This window comes from Cervus canadensis, chromosome 12 (assembly GCF_019320065.1).
Source record: "Cervus canadensis isolate Bull #8, Minnesota chromosome 12, ASM1932006v1, whole genome shotgun sequence".
Lineage (NCBI taxonomy): Eukaryota > Metazoa > Chordata > Mammalia > Artiodactyla > Cervidae > Cervus > Cervus canadensis.
Window position 1 is genome coordinate 76,834,992 of NC_057397.1, and position 13,802 is coordinate 76,848,793.

A 13,802-nucleotide genomic window follows, 5' to 3' on the forward strand; every position below is an offset into this window, starting at 1 on the left:
CTGCTGCTTTGAGAACTGAATGATAATCATGCCATGTGCTTAGCACAAGGCCTGGCATGGCAGGTCACTTTATAAATGTTGGCTGATGGTTACTCTTATCATCGATATATCCTCATCATCAGATGCCTTGATGGGCAGAGATTAATAGGTTTAATGGCCTCATCCATTGCTGGTCTTAAACAATATCTTATATGTACTCTATGATGAGTATATACTTTAAAAAATAAATAAACACTAAAGGCCCTTGGATTTATGTCAGTAATTCCAAAAGATCTGGAATAGACTTGCAGATATCTTTCTTTGAATTTTGTATGTGAAGTGTTCCATTTGCCAAAGTAAATTGGTCTTCAGACCTCTCTGCACTTGTGATATGAATTAGTCTTTGAAAAACAACCTCATCTTTGAAAAACATGTGCTTTGTTCTGAATTTTATTACTAGCAGTGCAAGGTTCTGGTCTTTGGAAGGTACCCAGCTATTATTTAAAGGTGCACAGAGAAGAACGAAATGTAACTTGACCTTCCATCTGCTGACTACCTTTGCTTGTCTGGCAGTCAGAGCGGCAGCAGAAACCTGCACGATCTCAGCGTGATGCTTTCATCTGCTCCTTCCCTGCTGTCTTACTAAAGATGCCTCGGTCCTTGCTTCCTCTTTTCCATCTCCTGTCCTCCCTTCAGCAATTAAACGAGTGTAACTGGGTTCTAACTCGGTGTATGTGAAGTGTTTTGTTTTAGCAATGTCAGTTCATAGAACGTTATGCCCTAAAATCGATTTCCTGCTTTCATATCCTCTTCTAAACGTTGTCAGGACTCAGGAAGTAATTATTTTAGTTCTCTGATGCACTGTTGTTACTGCCTTCTGAAGAGTTCTGTATCCCAGGCACCTAGCCGTCCTTGTGTGGCGTGAAACACTTGAACACAATTGCTCAACCTTCTTGAATCAAGGACTGGGCTGCTTGGAAAAGCAGAGCTTCCAACTCCTGCGTCCCTTTAGGAGGCTTGCGGTGGGTGGTTACGGCTTGAAGTGCAGTCTAGAGTTTCTTTAATGAATAGATTTCATCTTCTGTTGTCATTAATGCTCAACTCATATTTTCCAGCAGACACATGATTTAAACAGCATAATATTCCTATTTGTTAGTCTTGACAGTGTTTTGTTTTTTTTTAATGTGCAGCATACTGAGTGACGTGACATGCTTGGCCTCTGTAGGACTGTGACCCAGCAGGAGCAGATCCGTCCCAGGACTTGGGAGACAACTGAAAGCTTTTGTTGGAAGGGAAGATGCAGCGTCTTCGTAGGCAGAATTGATTTGCCTTCTAGAAACTCTAAGTCTAGGGACTAGATCTACCACATCTTACTCCTTGGGGTTTGTCGGTACTCTTAAACAATGCCTGTGAATGCTAAGTGGTCCTTCCAGAAGGAAGTACAGGGTTCAGCAGGCTCGGAAAAAGAAAGCAGGAGGAATGGAGCCAGTGCTAAGGTGGCGTGACATCCCTGATGCCCAGAAAGACCTCCAGCCACGACTGGGTACCTGTGAGGTGGCAGGCCACGCCCGCCTCTGCCGCTGTGGGATGCCCTTAAAAGTGGTTTTATTTCTTTACCTTTGTCGGTGCTGGGTCTTCGTTCTGTGTGGTCTGTTCTCTGGTTCTGCTGGGTGGGCTTTTCATGGGCTCTGGGGTGCGTGGGCTTCGGTGGTTGCACTTCCTGGGCTCGAAAGCACAGGCTCAGTAGTTGGGGCACAGGGGCTTAGTCGCCCCGAGGCGTGTGGGATCTCCCCAGACCAGGGATCAAACCCGTGTCTCCTGCACTGGCAGGCGGATTCTTTACCGCTGACCACCAGGGAAGCCCCGGCGTGTCCTGATGGTAAGGATGTTGATCACAGCTTGTGAGGGGCTTCTGTCTGGAAGGTGACCTTGGGGACCTTTTCGTTGGACACTGCTTGCACTTACAGTCCTGGCCCCTCAGCCTCATCCTTTGCTGGCCTTTGTTCTCTGCCATTATAGTAGTCAGCATCCTTACTCCCCTGTCTGTGTGAGCACCCCACACCACTGTGGGCTGTAATACAAGGCCTGTGGGATCCTACTTTCCCCACGAGGCATTGAACCTGTGCGTCCTGCCGTGGGAGTGTGGGACCCTAACCACTGGTGGTGCTGCTTCAGTTGCTGAGTCCTGTCCGACTCTTGAAACCCTGTGGACTGTAGCCCGCCAGGCTCCTCTATCCATGGGATTTCCCAGGCAAGAACGCTGGAGTGGGTTGCCATTTCCTTCTGCAGGGGATCTTCTGGATCCAGGGATCGAACCCAGGTCTCCTGCACTGCAGGCAGATTGTTTATCAACTGAGCGACAAGGGAAGCCTTACTCCTGGACCACCAGGCAACCCCCAAGCCTTCTTGACTCTTCTGAATTCTAAAACTTGTGAAAATTCCTGATGAGTTGCTATCTAGGGTGCAGTTGATATCCCCACGTTCTTTCCCCTCTCCCCTCCTTAACCCCACCTTCTTACTTTCTTACCACACTGCTGGGTTCAGTGTGAATTGCTGTTTCGTGATGCCTGTTGTGTTATGTCATCTGTCAGCAGATATTTCAAGGCTGGGTGAAAGTAGGTGATCTTCCTCCCTCCAACTAGATAAGTAACCTAAAACGTCTTTTATATTCAACAGAACTTATGGGGCTTAAGATGAGAAGTTTTTAGATTCATCCTTAGAATATATGTGTGAGTGGAAGAGAGGCCAATTCTCCTTCCTTCAGATAATCAGCTTTAAAATTTTTCTTCCTTTGATAAAATCATCGTAATAATTTATAATGGGGAAAATGTAGCTATATCATCCTCCATAAGAATGTCTCTGAACTATGTCGCTTTATCCGTTTGGTAGATGTACTGCGTGATACCCCCTCCTGCTTTCTGAAAGTGAAAGCATACAGTGAGCAGGGGTCTGTTTTCTTTTCCCAAATGTCAGCGTTGTGAGTTCAGTGCTGCTGACGCCCGCGCTTCCCGAGGACAGGACTCTCTTGTGCTTACGTTGCTGCAGCTTTCTGCCTGTTTCTCCTTTTCCTCCTGTTTTATGTCTCACTTGAAGCTAAGCCAAGTCAGGCCCCTGGAGAATTCGACCAGTGCAAAAGGGAATGCTTGGACAGGCCCAGAAAGCATGCATAGGATGAATTAGAAATCGTTGGTTTTCAATTATCGCTGGGATGAAAGCATGACCAGCACATAGGCTCTGCGTGTACGCTGTGAACCTCATCTCTTACCTCGTCCTGATTAGATGTTAATCTCCAGGAGCAATTCAGTCAGCTAGTCCTCAGTTACTAGACATTAATTTTAGTTCCAAATTTGTGTAGTTGCAAACAGTGGTGATGTGTACATCTTAAGAAATATGTGTTCTCAAGGAGCAAAGGAGAAAATTATTACATTATATGTGTATAACATTTAGCATAATGAAAAGGTGTGGTGTGGATTGGAGATTGGAGATTAGGATTGGAGAAATGAAAAATTGGAGTGACCTCAAGATTAGACATACCAATCACTGTTCTCCTTGGTTTTCTTTCCTTGTCTTTAATATCTTTTTCCTAGACCTTAGGAGTTTTCTTTTTTGTTGTTGTTTTTTGTGTTTAACAAAGAGCAATTTGCATATGTAGCAAGTGAATTTTGCATTTTATATGGAGATTGTCCTGTTAAAGTATAGAAAAGAATCAATTCATTCCTCTCTCTGGAATATAAACTATATGTCATTTAGCCATTTTTATTTCTTGAGACTTTACATATGTAATTTGTGTGTGTATGCGGTCAGTCACTCAGTCGTGTCTGACTCTTTCTGACCCCCTGTTCTGAGAGGAGGATTTTGACTCCGTCTGTGCTAACCACACAGCTGAAGGAGGAACGCGTGGAGAACTTGGTTTCACAGCGTGTGGCTGCTCCCGAGGCCCTGAAAACCAAATCAGTCCTTGAAAATGGAAGTGGGGCCTTGAATGCAGTGTCGCATAAAATTGAGTTCCCGTAAGTTAATGACGATATAGCATCAGCAAATGATGGTCACAGTGGAAACAACAATGGGCTGAGTCGCTTCAGTCGCGTCCAGCTCTTTGCCGGACTATGGACTGTGGCCTTGCGGGCTCCTCCGTCCATGGGATTCTCGAGGCAAGAACACTGGAGTGGGCTGCCATGCCCTTCTCCAGGGGACCTTCCTGACCCAGGGATCAAACCAGCATCTCTTATGTCTCCTGCATCGGCAGGCGGGTTCTTTACCACTAGTGGTTGTAAAATAACAAATGTACAATTCATTGAGTTCTTTCAATCTTGGCATTATGTTTAACATGGATAGTCCACTATCTTATACAGTCCTGGTTTGCCCTGATTTGGTCATGTTTAAGCACGTAGATTATTGGAGTCACAGTGTGATGACAAAGGGCTATTTAAACTTACTCCTTGTATCTTATCTTAGGGGATATGTTTACCATTTTAGATATAGGTGGTATAGAACTTGGGAGGTAGAGAATGGGAGTGAATTAATCCTTGGCTCAGTAGGTAAAGCCTGCAGATAACTTCAAATTTCCATTTCAATTAAAAATGTTTTTAAAGTATTTTTATCTGTCATGGAATTGGTTTAGGTTTAGAATGCTGTTCTGGATTTATTTATACCAAAGCCAGTGTTCCTGTCATTCACTGTGCAAAGACAAAACAGTAGGTGTTAATAAAGGTATATACAGTACTATGTGTTTTCAGGTTATAATTTAAGATACTGTTGCCAAAGTCACCTTGAGGATTTTAAAAATCACAGTAAACTCAGAAAAGGTTGCAAGAAAAAAATAAGTTATCTATAAAATTAGTATTATAGTATCACTGTGTTATAGTATTGTTGAATGTAGTGATAAGTTTATATAAAAACTTGACTATCATGGGAGCCACTATTTATAGATACCAAATCAAAATGTAATTGACTTATCTTTTGGTGTAGGATGTATTTATAATCTCCTGAATACAAGAATGTATTGTTTACTGAGAGCATGCAGCACCATCTCTGAATTAGATGTGTTTGCCTTCGTGGCCAACATCATTCATTTACCTGAAGTGAATAGTTTTTTGTTCTTATTGTGTAGTTGCTAAATCATGTCTGACTCTTTGACTCTTTATGATCCCATGGACTGCAGCACACCAGGCTCCTCTGTCCTCCACTGTTTCCTGGAGTTTGCTCAAATTCACGTCCATTGAGTCGGTGATGCATCTAAACATCTCATCCTCTGCCACCCTCTTCTCAAATTGTCTTCAATCTTTCCCAGCTTCAGGGTCTTTTCCAATGAGTCAGATCTTCCCATCAGCTGGCCAAAGTATTGGAGCTTCAGCTTCAGCATCAGTCCTTCCAGTGAATATTCAGGACTGATTTCCTTTAGGATGGACTGGTTTGATCTCCTTGCTGTCCAAGGGACTCATAAGAGTCTTCTCCAACACCACAGTTCAACCATCAATTCTTCTGCGCTCAGCCTTCTTTATAGTCCAACTCTCAGATCTGTACATGACTATAGGAAATTATTTGGCAACAAAAAGGAGTGAGGTTGAAAAAAAAAAGGAGGGAAGTGCCAGTACACGGCGTTACATGGATAAACCTTGTAAATATTATGCCAAGTGGAAGAAGCGAGTCACAGTGGACCATAGCTTATGTGACTATAATCGTACGAAATGCTGAAGACAGGCACCGCTGTGGGGACGGCATGTTGATGAGTGCTTGCCTGTGAATGAGGGTTACGGGCAGATTGAAGGTGACAGCTCAGGAGCTGGGGTTTTTGGGGGTGATGGGGATATTTTAAAATTGATTGTGATGCTGGGATGCACACCTCTGTGAGCACATTCTAGAGTCGAATAGATAAAGAACCGTGCACATTAAGTGGGTGAATTATCTTGTATGTAAATTACGTTTCAGTGATGCTGTTACAGAACACATGTAGAATCTCTAAAATAAAACCAGATTTTGACCTGTCTTGCTGAAATTAAAAGGAAGAAAAAAAATCCTCTCAATTTTTTTCTTTTTTTCAAAACTGCAGGAGTTTTGACTGCCTTTAATTATGAAGCAGTCGGAGAGAAATTTCTGTTAGAGTAGAAATAACAGTTTAGTTGAAAAGAACAGAGAGAAAAACTGGATTAAAACCCCACATTTCAACCTCAGGTAAGCAGAACAGAATGCCTGCCCCACATTTTAAACCTCAGATAAGCGGAGCAGGACGAGCGCATTCTGAAGCTGACCCCACGCGCGGGGAGCAGCGTCCAGCGGCCCTTTGGGCGTCAGCGCCCTGCAGCGCCTGGTCCTGGCGGGGGCTGCGCTGCCTTGCCTGCTGGGTTTACGGCGTGAAGACCCTGTTCCTGGTCTCCCAGCCCACTGGAAAAGCGCGTTGTTGCTGTTTGTTTCTTAAAAACTGATTGTGTTTGTTCGTGACTTTTGTCTCTGCTGGGCCTTCGCTGCTGTGCCGGCTCCTCTCCGGCGGCCCTACATGGATTCTCGTGGCTGCTTCTCTTGCGGAGCGCGGGCGGGGGGCCTTGAGGGCCTCTGTGGCCGCGGGCCCTGTGGCCGTGGGGTGCGGGCTTAGTCGCGCTGAGGCGTGTGGGGTCTCCCTGGACCAGGGATGGAGCCCGTGTCTCCTGCACTGGCACTGAGACACTCGGGAAGCCCTGATTATTTCTTTTATTCACAGACGCACACTTCACTTACAAGAAAATGCACATGTCTTAAACGTGTAGTTTGATTTCACCTGGGAAGCCCCCTGATAATATATATATGTATATATATGTTCCTGATAATATATATGTGTGTATATAGATATTCATGTAAAAATAAGATGCAGAACATCCTCATCGCCCCAGAAAGTCTCCTCCTGCTCTTTCCCAGTCAGTCCCTCACCCCTCCCCCTTTCTAATTTCTATCATTATATGTGAATTTTGTCTCTTCTTGAGCCTCATATAAATTGCACTCAGTATGTATGTATCTTGTGTCTGGCCTTTCTAACTCGGCTTAATGCTTTTGGTATTAATCCACGCTGTCTTCTGTGTCAGTAGCTCATTGCTCTTTATCACCGAGCAGTGTTTCATGGCACGAGTATAACAGGTCACCTGCCTGTTCTGCTGATGGAAACACTGTCCCAGTCTTCAGCTCCTGTGAGTAGGGCTGCAGTGAGCATTTGTCTTCATTTGCTGTGAGTAGAGTCTGGTAGTGGTGGGGATATGGGCTAGATGAGATGGTTAGATAGCATCACTGACTCAGTGAACTCCGGGAGACAGTGAAGGACGGGGAAGCCTGGCGTGTTGCGGTCCAGGGGTCGCAAAGAGTCAGACACAACTTAGTGACTGAACAACACAGGGGGTATATGCGTATAAATATTTAAGATCTTTCTGACTCTTCTCCAACTTGGTTTTACCATTTTCTATGCCCACTAGCAAAGTGAGACCCCCAGTTCCTCCACATCCTCAGCAACACTCGAAGCTGTCACTGTTATCACAGGAGGCTCAGTCAGTTCAGTTCAGGCACCCAGTCGTGTCTGACTCTTTGTGACCCCACGAACCGAAGCACACCAGGCCTCCCTGTCCATCACCAACTCCCGGAGCTTACTCAAACCCATGTCCATCGAGTCGGTGATGCCATCCAACCATCTCATCTTCTGTCGTCCCCTTCTCCTCCTGCCCTAATCCCTCCCAGCATCAGGGTCTTTTCCAATGAGTCAGTTCTTCCCATCAGTTGGCCAAAGTATTGGAGCTTCAGCATCAGTCCTTCCGATGAACATCCAGGACTGATCTCCTTTGGGATGGACTGGTTGGATCTCCCTGCAGTCCAAGGGACTCTCAAGAGTCTCCTCCAACACCAGTTCAAAAGCATCAATTCTTCAGCTCAGATTTCTTTAGAGTCCAATTCTCACATCCATACATGACCATGGGAAAAACCATAATTTGACTAGACAGACCTTTGTCAGCAAAGTAATGTCTCTGCTTTTTAATATGCTGTCTGGGTTGGTCAGAGTTTTTCTTCCAAGGACTAAGTGTCTTTTAATTTCATGGCTGCAGTCACCATCTGCTGTGATTTGGGAACACAAAAAGTCTGTCACTGTTTCCATTGTTTCCCCATCTATTTGCCTTGAAGTGGTGGGACCAAATGCCATGATTTTAGTTTTCTGAATGTTGAGTTTTAAGCCAACATTTTCACTCTCCTCTTTCACTGTCATCAAGAGGTTTATTAGCTCTTCTTCACTTTCTGTCATAAGGGTGGTATCATCTGCATATCTGAGGGTATTGATATTTCTCCTGGCAATCTTGATTCCAGCTTGTGCTTCCTCCAGCCCAGTGTTTCTCATGATGTACTCTGCATAGAAGTTAAATAAGCAGGGTGGCAATATACAGCCTTGACGTGCTCCTTTTCCTATTTGGAACCAGTCTATTGTTCCTTGTCCAGTTTTAACTGTTGCTTCCTGACCTGCATACAGGTTTCTCAACAGGCAGGCCAGGTGGTCTGGTATTTCTATCTCTTTAAGAATTTTCCACAGTTTGTTGTGATCCACACAGTCAAAGGCTTCCCTGGTGACTCAGCGGTTAAAGCGTCTGCCTGCAATATGGGAGACCTGGGTTTGATCCCTGGGTTGGGAAGATACCCTGGAGAAGGAAATGGCAACCCACTCCAGTATTCTTGGGTAGAGAATCCCATGGATGGAGGAGCCTGGTAGGCTACAGTCCATGGGGTCACAAAGAGTTGGACATGACTGAGCGACTTCACTTTCACTTTACTTTCTTTCACACAGTCAAAGGCTTTGGCATGGTCAATAAAGCAGAAGTAGATGTTTTTCTGGAACTCTCTTGTTTTTTTGATGATCCGACGGAAGTTGGCAATTTGATCTCTGTTTCCTCTTCCTTTTCTAAATCCAGTTTGAATATCTAGAAGTTCACAGTTCATGTACTGTTGAAGCTTGGCTTAGAGAATTTTGAGCATTACTTTGCTAGCGTGTGAGATGAGTGCAATTGTGCGGTAGTTTGAACATTCTTTGGCGTTGCCTTTCTTTTGGATTAGAGTGAAAACTGACATTTTCCAGTCCTGGGGACACCGCTGAGTTTTCCAAATTTGCTGGCATATTGAATGCAGCACTTTCACAGCATCATCTTTTAGGATTTGAAAAAGCTCAACTGGAATTCCATCACCTCCACTAGCTTTGTTCATAGTGATGCTTTCTAAGGCCCACTTGACTTTGCATTCCAGGATGTCTGGCTCTAGGTGAGTGATCACACCATTGTGGTTATCTGTGTCATGAAGATCTTTTTTGTACAGTTCTTCTGTGAATTTTTGCCATTTCTTCTTAATTATCTTCTACTTCTGTTAGGTCCACACGATTTCTGTCCTTTATTGAGCCCATCTTTGCATGAAGTGTTCCCTTGGTATCTCTAATTTTCTTGAAGAGATCTCTAGTCTTTGCCATTCTATTGTTTTCCTCTATTTCTTTGCGTTGATCACTAAGGAAGGCTTTCTTATCTCTCCTTGCTATTCTTTGGAACTCTGCATTCAAATGGGAATATCTTTCCTTTTCTCCTTTGCTTTTCATTTCTCTTCTTTTCTCAGCTATTTGCAATGCTTCCTCAGACAACCATTTTGCTTTTTTGCATTTCTTTTTCTTGGGAATGGTCTTGACCCCTGTCTCCTGTACAATGTCACTAACGTCTGTTTATAGTTCTTCAGGCACTCTGTCTATCAGATCTAATCCCTTGAATCTATTTGTCACTTCCACTGTATAATCATAAGGGACTTGATTTAGGTCATACCTGAATGGTCTAGTGGTTTTCCCTACTTTCTTCAATTTAAGTCTGGATTTGGCAATAAGGAGTTCATGATCTGAGCCACAGTCAGCTCCCGGTCTTGTTTTTGCTGACCGTATAGAGCTTCTCCATCTCTGGCTGCAAAGAATATAAACAGATTTCGGTGTCGACCATCTGGTGATGCCCATGTGTAGAGTCTTCTCTTGCGTTGTGAGTCTAATGAGTGTGAAATAGCATCTCATTGTGATTTTAATTTGCATTTCCATATTAACTAATGAGGGTGAGTTTCTTGTCATATGCTAATTGGATTTTTGGAGATAGAGTGTATTCAAGTGTTTTGAATTTTTGAGGAGTTGTTTGAGACTTCAGCATGTTGCTGGGCAGTTTGCAGCATTCTTGGTTACTTCCCAGAGACTGTAATGGCCTTGGCACGTGGCTTTTGAAGCCTGATGTCGCCTGTTCTGCATCTCCACGATTCATGAACTCAGAGTATAAAATTGAAGTTGCATATGGACCACAATAAATCCCTGAGGTATAAAGGGTATTGTAGCATTGGGTGTAAGGTCTTTGTCAAGGCTTTTGCTCCTGTCTCTTGGCTGGAGTTTCCCGGCCACAGTGCCCAGCGTCTGCAGGACACAGATGGTCTCACCTGCCGTTTCTTCTCCCCAGTGTCCAACAAGCACCCATTTGTGGACAGCAACCTTCTCTACCAGTTCAGAATGAACTTCCGGCGGAGGCGAAGGCTGATGGAGCTGCTCAGTGAGAAGTCCCCGTCCTCCCAGGAGACGCACGACAGCCCCTTCTGCCTGCGGAAGCAGAGCCATGACAACCGCAAGTCTACCAGCTTCATGTCAGGTGTGTGCGGCCGCTCTGAAGGAGCACGTGCGTGTCTGTTGGGGAATAACAGTCGCAGCTCACCTCTGTGAATTCTGTCCTCAAGAAACATCTTATTTATAACCAAAAAATTATATATTTATTTACTTTGCCTCCCAAAAGAAAACATACACACACACCACCAAATTGTTCCTGGGAAATCAACTTCCATGCTGTGAAGTCTGTTTTATAATTTTATGTATTTAAATTACAAAAGACCACTCAAGTTCTCACTCATACCTTATTTACTTTTCATTTACAAACAATTCTGGGTCTCTGGTGTTTCAGGCAGATTCTTTACTGCCTGAGAAACAATCCGTACATATCATTAATTATCCAATTTTCTAAGTCCAGCATTGAAAATCTGTATAAGGATGAATAAGACTTTTGAGGGCATATACAACTAAAAGGCAACTGATTATCAGTCTGTCACACAGAGCAAGTTAAAGCTACGGAAGGCGGACATCGGAGCTCAGAAAGCACAGTATCCTGGGGCATTATGTGCAAGGTCAGACAGTCTCCTGTTGACAGGTAACCTGGATGGAAATGATGACTGATATTCACAATGATAACCCCATTTAAACAAGCTGAACTGAACAGAATAACCTCATTCACTCAGAGAAGGCTAATGACGTGTCATTCTGTATAAGAGGGTGGAGTGCTTACTGGGCTCTCTTCCACTCCTCTGAAAACTTGACACTGACTGAGGAAGCTGGTTACCCTAAGGCTTGGAGCCTAAGGCCTCAGGCTTTACCTGAAGCCCAGAACAAAAGGAAAACGTGTGTTGGTTATACACAGGAGGCGACAGTGAGAACACAGAACTAGAAGTCCTGGGAGCCCTCTGCACCTGGCAGGGAGCCGAGCTTGCCTGCATACATTTTCGCATTGAACCCTCACTGTTACTCTGCGAGGAAAGACTTTTCTTATACCCACTTTACAGGTGAAGAAATGCAGTCAGGGAGCGGTGGAGTCGGTTAGGCACGCTCCCACAGCTAGAAAGTGGTGGGCGGAGCTGGCTGTCCCAGGAATTCTGTCCTAACCCGGTGCTCCTGTCCAGCCTTCTGCATCCCAGGCTCCTCAGACACGGCTGGGATGGGGCAGAGAAGGAAGCAGGGGCCGCGCCCTGCTAGGAGAGGAAGCGCTAGCTGAGGGTCAGCGCCTAAGCCTGTGCTTAGATGCCCTCCAGCTGTGTGCCCCTAAGGCGGCAGCCTCCTGCAAACACAGAGGAACCGTCCACAGCCTCCCTGTTCTTCACTGAGTCCCAGAGACCTGAACAGGTGACCGTGATAAGGATACAGTAACCATGGTGACTGTGAGGACCAGCCTGGCTTTTGGCGTCCGGGGGCCAGGCCCTCCCCGCGGCTCTCCGCGGCTCCTTTCCCCGCGTCCCGCACCGTGCCCTCCTCCCGCTGGTGAGAGCCAGCCAGCTCCGCAGAGGGAAAAGCGAGGTGGGATCACTGAAGCCGCTGCTTCAGTACTGCACGCCTTCAAAGCCCGAGGTCATGCTCTGTGTTTTAATCTCCTTCTGGGTGATTAATGGTATAATCTTCAATCAGGAGGCACTTATTGTCACCGTTAGTTCATTAAGTGTCTTGCCAGCACTTAATTTACATCCTCTCAGGGATGCTTGGCAGGAGCTCCCTGGTTCTTAAAATAGTATTTCATGTAGCTGAGTGCTTTCCCCTGTATAACCACGCCTGCACCAATCCCCACGGGAGAGCATTATTCCCACTTTACAGTTGGGGAAACTGAGGCTTACAAAACCCAAGGGACTAGGCCCAGCTTGTGCTATTCATAAGTGGCGGAGCGGCCACTCAGACCCTTGCTTTTCCGATGACAAGACCAGAGGGCTTGATTCTGGCACGCGGAGGTTGCCCCACGACCCCGGCAGCTGCAGCCGCGCCTGTCCTCAAGAAACGAGCGCACTGCCATGCGTCACCGCGCGTGTCCTCGGGGACCCAGCCCACGGCTGTGACCTGCTCGTGTCCTTGGGGACCCGGCCCACTGCCGTGGGTGACCGCCCATGCCCTCGAGAACCAAGCTCACCGCCACGTGTGACTGTGCGTGTCCTCGGGGACCTGGCCTGTCACCGCACGTGACCTCGGGAATCCAGCCCATCACCGCCCATGTCCTAGAGAGCTGAGCCCACTGCTGCGAGTCACCGCACGTGTCCCTGGAGACCCGGCCCACCACCGTGGGTGACCGTGCGTGACCTCAGGAGCCCAGCCCACCGCCGCGTGTGATCATGAGTGTCCTCGAGGCCCCAGCCCATCACCATGCGTGACCGCGCGTATCCCTGGAGACCCGGCCCACCCCTCGAGTGACTGCGCTTGTCCCAGGGACCCAGCCCACCCCTCGGGTGACTGCACGTGTCCCGGGGCCCGGCCCACCCCTCGAGTGACTGCGTGTGTCCGGGGGCCCGGCCCACCCCTCGGGTGACCGCGCGCGTCCCGGGGCCCGGCCCACCCCTCGGGTGACCGCGCGCCGTCCCGGGCCCGGCCCACCCCTCGGGTGACCGCGCGCCTCCCGGGGCCCGGCCCACCCCTCGGGTGACCGCGCGCCTCCCGGGCCCGGCCCACGGCCGTGACCGCGTGTCCTCGCCCGCAGTCAGCCCCAGCAAGGAGATCAGGATCGCGCCGGCCGCGCGGAGGAGCAGCATGAGCAGCGGCAGCAGCGGCTACTTCAGCAGCAGCCCCACGCTCTCCAACAGCCCGCCGGTGCTCTGCAACCCCAAGTCTGGTGAGTGGCGGCGCGGCCTGTCTGCCCGAGGCTCTGGGGACGCGGGCGCGCGGTTAGGCGGATTCCCGCATTAAGCGGAGGGGGACGAACGGGGGGATCTCCATGCGCAGTGCGGTTTGGGGGCGCCTCCTCTTGGATGGGGGTACAGAACCCCCAGCCAGTGCAGGAGAGGTAAGGGATACGAGCTCGCTCCCTGGGTGGGGAAGACCCCGGCCCAGGGCGGTTGCCTGGAGAATCCTCGGGCAGAGGGGCCCGGCGGCTGCCGTCCGGGGGTCTCAGACTTGGACACGATGGGCAGGCAGGCAGGCAGGCAGGCGCGCCTGGGGGAAGGAAGGGAGGACGCCGGTTTGCAGACGGAGACCTGGGCTGCAGTGTGTGCCCCGTGAAGGCAGTGGCTGACCCCAGGTGGAGCTCTGGAGTCGGGGG

General features: G+C 47.7%; 1 protein-coding gene across 1 annotated transcript in view; it reads left to right on the forward strand.

Annotated features, from left to right (window-relative positions):
- The window catches only part of DEPTOR (DEP domain containing MTOR interacting protein), a 106,700-nt gene extending 93,250 nt beyond the window's left edge, over positions 1–13,450 (forward strand). Inside the window, exons 5-6 of the mRNA XM_043483335.1 lie at positions 10,434–10,619; positions 13,245–13,450. Coding sequence (XP_043339270.1) covers positions 10,434–10,619; positions 13,245–13,450 — 392 coding nt within the window. The remainder of the gene's footprint in view (positions 1–10,433; positions 10,620–13,244) is intronic.
- Positions 13,451–13,802: the final 352 nt, after the last annotated feature.